Source organism: Equus przewalskii, chromosome 32 (genome assembly GCF_037783145.1).
Source record: "Equus przewalskii isolate Varuska chromosome 32, EquPr2, whole genome shotgun sequence".
Taxonomy (NCBI): domain Eukaryota; kingdom Metazoa; phylum Chordata; class Mammalia; order Perissodactyla; family Equidae; genus Equus; species Equus przewalskii.
Window position 1 is genome coordinate 17,221,969 of NC_091862.1, and position 13,570 is coordinate 17,235,538.

A 13,570-nucleotide genomic window follows, 5' to 3' on the forward strand; every position below is an offset into this window, starting at 1 on the left:
TTTATATAACGTTATAAACCAACGTGACCTCAATAAATTAAACTCAATAAAAAGTAAAAAAAGACAGGGCCTCTCCGTGCTCGAGATGGAGACCAAACGCTTTACAGATGCCCTAACGAGCGCTAGGCTTCCGCGCCATCGCCCAGGGCGGAGGAGGATTTTTCAAAAGGGCCGCGCCCGACCTCCCACAACAGCGGGGCGGGCCGTGGCGCCAACCAGGGCGGCCCGCCGAAGCAACCCGGAAGAGGGCGGTGTCGCAGGAGGGATGATGTAAAAAGGCGTCGCGCCGAGCGTGACGCGTGGCGTCGACGTCTAGGAGCTGCGCCTGTCAGCCCGGCGCTGGTTGCGGGGGAGGAGCAGGCGCCATGGCGGTCCTGTTGGAGACCACTTTGGGCGACGTCGTCATCGACCTGTACACGGAGGAGCGGCCGCGCGGTGAGCCCCGGGCCCCTCTTGCCTCTTGCCGAGGCCGCCATCTCCCTTCCCCGCTCTCCCTTTCGCTGCCCAGTCGCCGGCGTCGACCGCTTCCAGCTCGGGGCTGCCGGTGCCCGCGACCTGGCTGTTTTATTCGCGGGCCTTGGTTAGAAAAGTTTTTGCGAGGAGCAGCCCTTCTCCGGTATCTGCTGCTGGCCGTTCGGGTGGCGGGTGCTTGTTGTCATTAAATGACTCTGTGTGTGTGTGTGTGTGAGTGTGTGAGTGTGTGAGCGATGCAGGTTGAATATACAATTCCCGTAGCTTTTCTTGCTTGTTGCACTTTACTCCTGGGAGGACCACAACTAGTATTCCTTGGTGTGTAATCAGTAAGACGTGATGAAAGCAGGGAGGATGTGCTTGGAGCAGCGAGGTGGGCATCCCGCCTGGATGGAGGAGGGGCTGTCTGGCGGCGTGCACCGAGCTCTGGCAAACACTCATCGATCGCCTGCTATGCAATCAAGACTCGGTGCCAGGCCCTGATAGGCGTCTTGCCTTTGAGAGTCTGATTTTCCATTGGGAGAAACAAACGCGGGAACCCGTTTCACTTTTCGAGTGTTGTGTTAGAAGAGTGTGTAAGTTGCCATGGAAACCAGAGGAGGGAGTAATTCTTCCTGGTTGGGGCCGGGGAGAAGGGAAGCAAGCGAAGAATGTGGAACACGAGCTAGCTCTTTCAAAGATGAGCGGGAATAAGTGTTTACTTAACAGCTTGCTTGGAATTTTCTGGAAACAGCAAGAAGTTCGGCGTGGCTTGACGGAATGGGATGTGACTTGGAATGGCAGACTGCGAGTCTGGTCGTATACGTTATATAGGTTGGGTCAGATGGTGAGTAGTCTTGTGTGCCCTACTGATGACCAGGGTCTTTGAAGGTTTGAAAAGCAGATTGAGGCATGGCACACCTGTTTTAGGAATAATAGGCAATAGTGTGGAGAATGTATCAGAGTAGGGAGAAACAGGAGGCCAGGAGAGATTAGTTATGATCAGGGTCCTCCTCCCGTGGAATGCAGAGTCTGCCAAAAAGGATGAAACAAATTACAATACCATACCGTGAGTGCCTCCTGCCAGAGTACACTTTCTTCCATACTCAGCTACACCCCACCCCAGACACTTACATCCATACCTTTCTCATACTGTTGCCTCTGCCCCACATTTCTCTCCACTGTTGTCCTTCTGCAGACTTCCTGCTTAACTATTCAAACTCAGATAAGCACGACCTCCTCGCTGAAGCTCTCCTTTCCTCCCTAAGCAGAGTTAGATATGTTTCTTCTGCTCTGTTTCATGTCTTTTTATAAATCACACACACATACTTTGTTATTGTCCTGGAGTTATTTGCAAGTCTTGTTTCCTCTCCAGAATGTAAACTCCAATAGAACAGGGACTGTGCCTTAATTATCTCTGTATCCTGAGCACCTCGTGCAATGGATCCACTCTGAGGGCTCACACTAAGGGCTTACTGTATTGACTAAAGCATATATATGCATTGTATTAGGACTCCTTGTGCAAGTGAAACTCAACTCGAACTGGCTTAAACCAAGAAAATAATTGATTGCCTCATGTTACTGGGGTAAGCTTGGCTTTAAGGTTGGCGGCATCTACAGATTCAAAAGATGATATAAGGAATTGTATTTTGCATCTCTTGGATTTGACACTGTCTCCACAGTGGAGCAGCACCTGGCAAATGAGTGGGCCTCTGTCTCCAGAGCTGTGAGGAACTAAACGGGAGGTAGGGTTATGCCGCCTGATTAACACAGACAGAATGGGCAAGCAGCGTTTCTGCAAAGAGAGTTTGGAACACTGAAAACAGAAGTCCACCTTGTTTGTGTATATTTGTAAGCCTGTGAGTGGATATCTATTTACATGCATAACTGCTTATCAGACTTATTTTCCTTCCTTCTTTCCTCTCTCTCTTCCTTATTTTTCTTCCCTTTTTTTTTTACTTTTTATTATAGAAAACTTGAAACCTATACAGAAGTAGAAAGAATCATGTAAATGAACCCTCATGTGCTGATGACCAGCTTCATTTAACAGTTGTCAACACTTAACCGATTTGTTTCAGTTATACCCCTGCCTCTGCTGGATTTTTTGTAATAAATCCCTTATCTGGGATTTATTTACTCTGCACTTACTTCAGTTTGTGTCTCTAAAAGATACTTAAAAATACCCCACAAATCATTATCACATCTGAAAAAATTAGCAATAATTCCTTAGTATCCTTCATATTTCCCTAATGTCTCATAAACATTTAAAAAATATTTGGTAATTTAAATTAGGATCCAGACAAGGGTCATATATTACATAATTTGGTATATCTCTTAAATATCTTTTAATCTGTAGATTCTCCCCCTCCCCTTTTTTGATTAAGACTTTATTTTTTTAGAGCAGTTTAAGGTTCATAGCAAAACTGAGGGGAAAGTACAGATATTTCCCATACTCTCCCTACCCCTACATGTGCACAGCCTCCCCCCATTGTCAGTATCCCCCATCAGAGTGGTACATTTGTTGTGCATTTGTATTGAGTGACATTGTACATGTTGACAGTTATCACTACGCTGGTACATTTGATCAATCTCCATTGACACAGCATCATCACCTAAAGTCCATGGTTTACATTAGGGTACATTCCTGTTGTACATTCTGTGGTTTTGGACAAATGTATAATGACATGTATCCACCATTACAGTATCATACAAAGTAGGTTTACTGTCCTGAAAGTCCCCTGTGCTCTGCCTGTTCATCCCTCCCACCCCTTAATTTCTGGTAACCAGTGATCTTTTACTGTCTCCATAGTTTTGCCTTTTCCAGAATGTTATATATTGCAGTCATACAGTATGTAGCCTTTTCAGATTGGCTTCTTTCACTTAGTAAGGCATTTGTTTCCTCCACATGTTTTCATGGCTTGATAGCTCATTTCTTTTCATCATTGAATAATATTCCATTTTCTGGATGTACCACAGTTTATTTATCTGTTCACGTACTGAAGGACATCTTGGCTGATGCCAAATTTTGGTAATTATGAATAAAGCTGCCATAAACATCCATGTGCAAGTTTTTGTGTGGGCATGTTTTCAACTCCTTTGATCATGATTGTTAGATTGTATGGTAAGGGTGTGTTTAGTTTTGTAAGAAACTGCCAAAGTCCATATATTATATTGGTTGGTAAATCTCTTAAATATCTTTTAATCTATAGGTTCTCCCTTCTCCCCTCTTTTTTCCTTGAAAATTTTTTGAAAAATAATATGGATCATTTATAGAATTCTCATTTTGGATTTGACTGATTTTATCCATGTTGTATCTTTTAATACATTCTTCTCTCTCTTCTTTTTCTCATAAATTGCTACTTAGATCTAGAGCCTTGATCAGGTTCAGGTTTAATGTTTTTGACAAGAGTATTTCATCTGAGGTCGTTTGTACTTTCAGCTGCATCACATTCAGGAGGCACTTGGTGTCTGGTTGGATCTTTTTGTGACATTAAAGTTGCTCGTGGGTTCAGGCTTGTCTACCTGATGTATCTGTTATAGTGTTCCCATTAGCTTTTCACCTAAAGAGTTTGGCGGCCATTGGTGATCACTGCTTAGATCCTTCTAGTTAAAAGACTACTCCTGTATGTTTAACTTTAAGCCCACAAATACATTTTTCTAGAAAAATTCTCGAAAGCCTGGTATTGAAGACCCTCTCCTAGCTTGGGGCCATCTTACCTCTCCAGCCTTTGTATCCTCTGTTCCTCTGTAGTGTTCCTCTGTAGTACTGGAGTATTACACAACTTAGCCTGGTCTTTTGGACCTCTCCAGAAGCATTTAAATTCCCACTTCCAAACTTTTTCATAATGTCCTCCTAGCTTGAGACGTTCACTCTCTACTCGCTGCCACTCCAACTCTTTTAATGCTCACCTTAAGCCTCCACAGGGTTTTCTAATTTCCCCAGCCAGAAACAATCTCTTTTTTCAACTCTTGAGGGGGTTTATTTAAGTGGCACAAAGGTGTCATGCCCAGTACCCTAACTCTTTGTGTTCAGGGTGAGGACCCTAGTTTGGTGTGAGCTCCTTGAGGGCAGGGGCAGCCCTATGTATCTTTCTGTCTGTCTGGTTTCTATTTTGGTGCCTTGAGAACTGGTTAACATGTCTCTCCACACGTATATTATCGACTTGTTGAGGGAAGGGACTATGGTTTAATGGCATTTGTGACAGCAGTGCCAAGTACCTAGAAGATAGTCATTGTTTATTGGGTGTGTAAGTGAATTTATGTGAGAAAGCTGGTACATGATGAGTTTATGGATTTTTGTGAAGTGCTATTTAATCATTAAAAAAAAAATCGTCACAGATATTTGGTTTTCCCTAATTAATAGAATCTGTACTCATTTTCAGATACTCTGCTAGATCCTTTCCCATTATGGTATCCTCTTTTTCTTTTTTGTCTCCTACAAAATCAATCCATCAGTAAATGATTGTTTATCCCAGATAAGTGTCAGTTTGCTGCATTAGCTCAGAGGCCCAAGAAATCCTAAGAAAAAGAGAATAAAAAGATAATTTAAACTTTATTGCCTTTTTCTGGGCTCACTACCTTTTTTTCTTTTTCTTTATGGCTTTGGACATTTGACCATTTTGGGGAGTTTTTGTATGGTAATTTAGAAATTAATTATACTAACTGCTTTTACTTGCTTAAAAATATATTCGTGAACTACTGTGATAAATTTAGCATTTACTTTCTTTCAGCCTGCTTGAATTTCCTGAAGTTGTGCAAAATAAAATATTACAATTATTGCCTTATTCACAATGTACAGGTGAGTTGGTGGATGTTAGTCTTTTTCTTTGTTATTGGAATCATCTGCCACAATTCTGAATTAACAAAGTATCTTATATATTATAGAGGGATTTTATCATACAAACGGGTGATCCTACAGGGACTGGTCGTGGAGGAGAGTCTGTTTTTGGGTAAGTTTTTTAATTTTTTTTTTTTAGATTTTTAAATTTATTTCCTTTTTCTCTCCAAAGCCCCCCGGTACATAGTTATATATTCTCAGTCGTGGATCCTTCTAGTTGTGGCATGTGGGATGCCACCTCACCATGACTTGATGAGTGGTGCCATGTCCGAGCCCAGGATCCCAACCGGCCAAACCCCGCGCCTCCCCAGCAGTGCGCGCGAACTCAACCACTCGGCCACGGGGCCGGCCCTAGTTCTTTTATTTTTAAAGGAGTAAAATAGAATTGCCTCTTAATGATGTTAACTACCATATTTCAATCTGCATTTTAAAATATGTTTCAAATATAGATTTTTTCCAAGTTCCTTAAATGTCTGTAGCAAAAAAAGAGGAATATTTTGAATCATAGCAGCATTTCTATAAAGAAATGGTAACCCTTTATATTACTAGAACTTCTATATTTCATGTTGAGAGTACTTATATTTTATAACCTTATTTGTATTTTCAGTCAACTGTATGGTGATCAAGCAAGCTTTTTCGAGGCAGAAAAAGTGCCAAGAATTAAGCATAAGAAGAAAGGCACTGTGTCCATGGTGAACAATGGCAGTGATCAGCATGGATCTCAGGTTAGGAAATGAGTGAGAAGATATTTTGCTTTGAAATGAAGGACTGGAAGGATACGATAAAGTTATCTTTTTAAACTATACAGTAAGAGAATTTCAGTCAAAAATATTGGTTAGAAGAAGAAAATTACACAGTTTTTTCTATATAGAAAAATTAATTTGTTCTCTTAAATGTAAGTCATGTCTATGTGAAGAATTTGAAAAATACACAAAAGTATGAAGAAGAAAACATTACAGCCATCCATGGATTGTCACTGCTCATGTTGTAGCCCATTTGCTTTCTGTGTTTATGACTTATTTCAGAACAGGTCACGTGCAGCGTCTTTCAGTCATTGCCTTGTTTAATCCTCTCTAAAACCCCATTTGGGGTAGTTGTGTTTTTTTCTCACAGTTTGCATGTGAAGAAACTGAACCTTGGCTTGTCTAATATTTTAAACAGTCAGGGGAGCATCTGTGTATGTGTTGATGTTTTATGTATAAGCTTTGTACATTTTACTTAGTGCCAGCAACAAGTGGGTAAGAATCCATGCAGTTAAGGTAGAGTCTTTCTTTTGTGTGTTTTTGTCACTCTGTAACTGATTGCAGTATGAATTATATATATGTATGTATATATATTTGTGTTTATTCTGTACCTTTCTATATAGTTTCTTATCACCACAGGAGATAATCTAGATTACCTTGACGGTGTTCATACAGTTTTTGGTGAGGTGACAGAAGGCATGGATATAATTAAGAAAATTAATGAGACCTTTGTTGACAAGGACTTTGTACCATATCAGGATATCAGGTATGGTTCCAATTTACTATCTGAATGTACTAGAATCTTTTAATACGGTGATGTTTGACGTGTAGTGGTGATAGCACGAGTAGAATTGGTTTTTGGATGATTCCAAAATGTGAAGTAATACAAGATTAGAAGAATCCTTATGATTAAAAAAAGAACTTTTGTATTTTTACACCAATGCTAACCATTTGTTACTGCATATGTTGGGAAGAATTATTAATCCTTTAATTTAGTTCTTTTAAAAAGTGGAGATTAAGAAATGTGGCAAAAGTACTAAGATTTAGACATATGTATTTTACATCTTATTTATTTATTTATTTTTTGAGTAAGATTAGCCCTGAGCTAACTACTGCTAATCCTCCTCTTTTTGCTGAGGAAGACTGGCCCTGAGCTAACATCCATCCCCATCTTTCTCTACTTTATACATGGGACGCCTACCACAGCATGGCTTGCCAAGTGGTGCCATGTCTGCACCCAGGATCCAAACCGGTGAAACCCGGGCCGCCGAGAAGCGGAACGTGCGAACTTCACCGCTGCGCCACCGGGCCAGCCCCTATTTTACATCTTAGAGTAATGCAGAGTAATAAGTATAATATCAAACAATGAAAAACAGTAACACTAATTGTGAAAGTATGCTCTAGTAATATCTTTGTGCTATAAAATTTAACAGCTTATTTTTTTTGGCATTAGAAATACTTAAGACACTTGTTATAATCTTTATAAAAAGTAAAACATGAATTCTGAAATAACATAAATGTAACATTTGACTTGGATTTATTTTGTTAGGATAAATCATACAGTGATTTTAGATGATCCATTTGATGACCCTCCTGATTTATTAATTCCTGATCGATCACCAGAACCTACAAGGGAACAACTAGATGTAAGTAGAGTCCTCTGGTGATTGAATGTACATGCATATTTCAGTTGATCAATTATATGAGGACAGTTTAGAGTTCTTTCTCTCTTCCCTGGAGATAGTTATTTTTCTAGCTATCTTTTTATTTTCCTAATAGGCTTTCTTCAGTTTTGGTTCCACCGAAACGGCCTTACCTCTGGAAGCTTAAATGAACACCTTGGGAAAATGTTTTTCTTATCTTCTGACTCTAGATGGGAGTCTAGCTTTAAGGCTAAATTAAATTGTCATCTTGTGAGGGAACTTTTCACCTGGGGGTACTCGGGAGTCCAGTAATTTCTGTGGAATAATGCAGACTTTTCCATCAGATATTTTAAGATATAAATTTCTGCTTATGAGGCTTCCTCAAAGCTGAATTTATCTTTATAGTTGGGATCTGGTGCTTAATTTCTAAGATTATTTATCTTCTGGATTCAGCATTTAGTTGAATACCAGATAGTTTGTTTATAAACGTTTATTTTGATTTAACAATAAATTAGAAACCTAATCTGGCTAATATTATTGAATTAATTTAAATCGATTTTCAGAGGTTTGTAAGTTTGTTTCACATTTGTGACTTGTGTTCAAACACATTTTGGTGGAACAAAGAATAAAGCATAATGTGTCTCCCATGTTTCTCAGATTTTTCTGTTCTTTAAATACGCGTATGTGTATATATATGTGAGTGAATTTCTGCCTTACAGAGTGGTCGAATAGGAGCAGATGAAGAAATCGATGATTTCAAAGGAAGATCAGCTGAAGAAGTAGAAGAAATAAAGGCAGAAAAAGAGGCCAAAACTCAAGCTATTCTACTAGAAATGGTAAGATAATTATCTTGTTCACATAGTTGTTCAGCGATATATTTAGTACATACTTATTGTGAGTTTATCTATTTCTGGCTTTCTAGTAGTCTTAAAATATTAAAAATTTAGCTGAGGGTTCTTTTCTGGATTAAATTTTGTATGACATAATACATGAAAGTAAACAAATTTGATTCCATTATCAATATAGTGCCAAGTGCCTTTTTTTAGAAATGGGAAGTGGATATCCAAGTTACAAATGTTAATTTGATTTTGATTGTTTATTTTTGTTTCATTTTTAAAGCATGTTTCTTGGACTGAATTTTATGTATATTAAAGAATAATTCTTTGTACAACTCAAGTATTGAAATTAAAGAGCAGAATAGTAGTTACAGGATAAAATAAACCTGGGTAGAAATTGAGCACTCATCCTCTGTATTACTAACGATATAAAGCCATTTGGGGAGCAGTTATTCAGTAGATTATTAGTTGACCTACTAAGCATTTTTTCCATTTCTTTTCTTTGTGGAATGAGGATACCTTTCACACAGTACACCGTCAATAAATATTTGGATGGATAATAATCAAGTTTTTATTATTATAATTATTTTGTATAGTAGAGCTTTCAGATCCCTGGTCTGTTTTAAAATTTATGTTAGTATCACCAGTCTGAAGGAACAAATATTAAAAACTATAGTTTCAGAAAACTTTACTGAATTAAAAAAAAATGAAAATGCGCCTTTTAATGAGCACACTGTGTATCTGACAATATTGATGCAAAACAACCAACACCAAGACAAATTCTAAGAAAATTACTGGACTTAAAAGAGAACAAGTAAATGACTTAGTAGGGAAAGAACATTAGATTATCATCAGAATTTTCAACAGCAAAAGTACAGGAAGTTTATGCCAGAAGAAAATGGATTAACTTGTTTTTTAAACTTTTTACTTTCTGATAATAAAAAAATTTATGGAAAAATTACAAAATAGTGCAGAGAACTTCTATATACCTTTTACCTAGATTCACCAGTTTTTAACGTTTTGCCACATCTGCTTCATCAGTCGCTCTCTCTCTCTCTCTTTCTCTCTCCTCCCTGTCACCTCTCCTTCTCTTCTCTTTCCCTCTCTCTGTCTCTGATTATACGTGCACATGCACACACGTGTTCTCTGGACCGTTTGAAATTAAGTTGCAGACATCTTTCTTCTTTGCCTCTTAGATCAGGGTGCATTTCCTAGAGCAACAGCATTACTCTACGTAGTCACAGTACAGTTACCAAAACAGGAAATCTAAAACTGATGGAAATTACATCCATATTCCAATTTTGCTAGTTATTTCAATATCTTTTATAGCTTCCCCCCTACCCGCCCCCCCAGTCTAGAACCTAGCTCTTGATTGATTGCCTTTGCGTTTATTTGTCACGTTTCTCTAGTCTCTTTGATCTGGGAGAATTCCTTAACCTGTCTCTATTTTTCGTGACATTAACATTTTTGTGGAATACAGGTCATTTATTCTATAGAATGTTCTTCAGTTTAGGCTTATCTACTGTTGCCTCGTGAGTGGATTCAGGTTATGCACCCACAGCTGGAATGCTACATCACTGATGCATCCTCCTCAGATGTCACATCTGGAGGTATACAATAGCCAGCTGCCCCACATTAAAAAGTGGTTGTTTTGGTCACTTGGTCAAGGTAATCCACTGCCTGGTAATCCATTGCCTACTTTCTGTTATCCCCTTGCAACTAATAAGCAATCTGTAGCAAGACACTTTGAGACCTTTCATATATTTTATTCCTTATCAGACCGTCCCTCTAGATTTCTCAGCTGTTCATGGTTCTTTCGGAACCAGTCTTGACTCTGATGCCTGCAAGATGGTGATTTTCCAACTCTACCACTCCTCCCACGCTTCTCAGCCTGCGTTCTTGTAAGGAAGAGCCTTCCTTTATTCTCTACTTAGTGATTCATCATCACTATGGACTCATGGATTCCATGTTTGTTTTGTTTTTAATAAGTAGACTATTTTTTTTTCCTTTTTGTCCCCAAAGCCCCCTGGTACATAGTTGTATACTCTTCATTGTGGGCCCTTCTAGTTGTGGCATGTGGGACGCTGCCTCAGCGTGGTCTGATGAGCAGTGCCATGTCTGCGCCCAGGATTCCAACCAACGAAATACTGGGCCGCCTGCAGCGGAGCGCTCGAACTTAACCACTCGGCCATGGGGCCAGCCCCATAAGTAGACTCTTTTTTAAGAGCAGTTTTAGGTTTACAGCAAAATTGAACGGGAAGTAGAGAGTTCCTGTGTACCTCCTGCCCCCTCCACAACACTTTCTCTTTTTAATTAACATCTTGCATTAGTGTGATACATTGTTTCCAATTGATGAGCCAATATGGATACATTATTATTAACTAAAGTTCATAATTTACATTAGTATTCACTCTTTGTGGTGTTCTTCCTGTGGATTTTGACAAATGCCATGTATCCACCATTACAGTATCGTGTAGAATAGTTTCACTGCCCCCAAAATCTTCTGTGCTCCACCTGTCCGTAATACCCTCCCTCCCCTAACCCCTGGCAACCACTGATCTTTTTTAGTTGTCTGTATAGTTTTACCTTTTCCAGAGTGTCATTTGGTTGGAATCATACAGTATGTAGCCTTTTCACATTGGTTTCTTTCACTTAACAATATGCATTTAATGTTGCTCGTCTTTTTGTGGCTTGATAGCTCATGTCTTTTGATTGCTAGATAATATTCCATTGTACAGATGTACCACAGTTTGTTCATTCACCTATTAAAAAGAATCTTGGTTGCTTCCAAGTTTTGACAAGTATGAATAAAGTTGCCGTAAACATTTGTGTACAGATTTTTGTGTGGACATAGGTTTTTAACTTACTTGAGCAAAATACCTAGGAGTACAGTTGCTGGATTGTATGGTTTGGCTTTGTAAGAAACTACCAAATTGTCTTCCAACATTTTGCATTCCCACCAGCAATGAATGAGTTCCTGTTGTTCTTCATCCTTGTCAGCATTTGGTGGTGTCAGCGTTTTGGATTTTAGCCATTCTGATAGGTGATCCTGTGTCCTTTGGATTCTCACTATTAACAGGTTTCATCTTCTGTTTTCTAAGAACATCCATTTCTTTTGCTTTATTTCTGTGTAATATAATGATAATTCAACTTGTGTTTTGCATTATCAACTAGTGTTTTGAACCTTATAGCAGTTAGGAGTATTTTAAGTTTCCCTGTAGTATTTTAAGGTTATCTTTGACAAGTAGTATAGCAAGTTCTTTTTTAACTCAGCTTTTTTTCTCATTTGTGCTTCCTTTAGATGCAGTGTTTCTACCATTGTAGGTGCTTTTAGGGATTTTTACTGATTTGGTCTTTCCCTATGTGTTGTAATATTGCTTATTGGACATAGGTTATTGTCTTTTGATAGGCTTCAGAAACACTGAGCAGCTCTTAATGGCACTGTTGCTTCTTAATATTTCTGATTTTCAAGATTTCTTTTTTTTTTCCCAGCGTGTTTATCCAAGAGGAGATACTTTGTATGATAATCTTACCAGAAATCATCTCTGAGAGTTTTCGAACATAAGTGTAAAGGAATATTGTTTCCACCTCTAAAGGCCCATGGGAAATAAAGTTTTCCCACAGTGACACCAGTACCGTCATCGTGGTTTTCTCTCACTGTCGCTGTCTCTAGTTCTTTAGTAGGAAGCCGTGTGCTTTACTCGGTGCACTAGTTGACTGTGAAGTTTACTTCAGTTTGGCTGAAGTAGGTGATAGAGTAAAAAGCTGGAAACATTATGCAGGAACTGTTGCTTTTCTGTATTGAATAATAATGTGGAAAGAATTGGGTGTTACAAATCACAGAAGACTACATTCAGTATGATAATATTTTTCAAAAGTTTACAAACAAGCAGAACTAAACAATATATTGCTTAGGGATGCACATCTATGTGGTAACACTCTAAAGATATGGAAGGAAATGGCTAAAAAGGAAAGCCCAAAGGTAGGATATTTGTTATTTCTGGTGAGAGAGACAGAGGGATAGTGGGATGAGGGGACATTTTAGTTCTTAAGCCAATTGGTGACATCGTGGGTGTTTTTTATTTTCATGCTTCATAACTTAGATGTATTTTACATAAATTCTTTTTTTAATATATCAGATACTTGAAAAATGAAAAATTGGTGATAAAATTGGGGCTTTGAAGCCAGTTTCCAATCCCACCTCTGTTGTTTACTACTGTGTGGCCTTGGGCAAGTTAGTTATTTGAGCTTTTTGAATTCACTTTACTCATCTTTAAAACAGAAATTGCAGATTTATTTTAAGAATTGACAGTAATGTATATGAAGTGTAAAGCATGGTGTTCACACACAGTAGGAGTCAGGTAAATATTAACTATGAATATTGTTATTGCCAGGAACAATGTGGTGGCAAATTTTGAAATCTCATTTCTTTTCCTGAGGCTGTAGTTTATAATAGAAATTTAGATATTTTAGGGAAATCAGCGTTGTGGGTTGGATGGGGCATTTATAATGGAAACTAAAGGAACTGATTTATATTCTGGTTTGTTTATAATTTAGGTTGGAGATCTACCTGATGCAGATATTAAACCTCCAGAAAATGTGCTATTTGTGTGTAAATTGAATCCAGTGACCACAGATGAGGATCTGGAGATAATCTTCTCAAGATTTGGGCCAATAAGAAGGTAATTTCTAGAATTAGTGAGCAATTCAGAAAAACTCGGTATTGGTGGTTTTCTAATGACAAATTTTTGGTGAGTCTGTGAACTTTTTCTTGGTGAATTACAATATATACACAGACACACATACTTACATACAATTGAATGGTTCTCCCGCTCCCGACACGAACATCGTCACTCTGAAACAGGCAGTGATGGGGCATTTGTCTCGTTCTGTGGTGTACTCAGGAACCTTCTGTAATGTTTAAGATGTTTATCTCATTTAAGTTCTCCCTAGAATTACCAGCAATCTGTATTAATTTAATTTTGACTCTAAATTTTCCAGAATTTTTCTTTTGGCTAATTTCTCCTGCATTATTAATACAAAAGTTTAAGAAGCTAGTAT

General features: G+C 38.5%; 1 protein-coding gene across 2 annotated transcripts in view; it reads left to right on the forward strand.

Moving 5' to 3' along the window:
- The first annotated feature begins 253 nt into the window (after positions 1-253).
- The window catches only part of PPIL4 (peptidylprolyl isomerase like 4), a 35,156-nt gene continuing 21,839 nt past the window's right edge, over positions 254-13,570 (forward strand). For both annotated transcript variants that reach the window (XR_011535642.1, XM_008516653.2), the window contains exons 1-8: positions 254-435; positions 5,181-5,248; positions 5,335-5,399; positions 5,895-6,012; positions 6,654-6,796; positions 7,580-7,676; positions 8,393-8,509; positions 13,067-13,191. Coding sequence is in view for 1 of the 2 variants with exons in the window: in XM_008516653.2 (XP_008514875.1) it covers positions 366-435; positions 5,181-5,248; positions 5,335-5,399; positions 5,895-6,012; positions 6,654-6,796; positions 7,580-7,676; positions 8,393-8,509; positions 13,067-13,191 (803 nt within the window). In the remaining variant the exon portion in view is untranslated. The remainder of the gene's footprint in view (positions 436-5,180; positions 5,249-5,334; positions 5,400-5,894; positions 6,013-6,653; positions 6,797-7,579; positions 7,677-8,392; positions 8,510-13,066; positions 13,192-13,570) is intronic.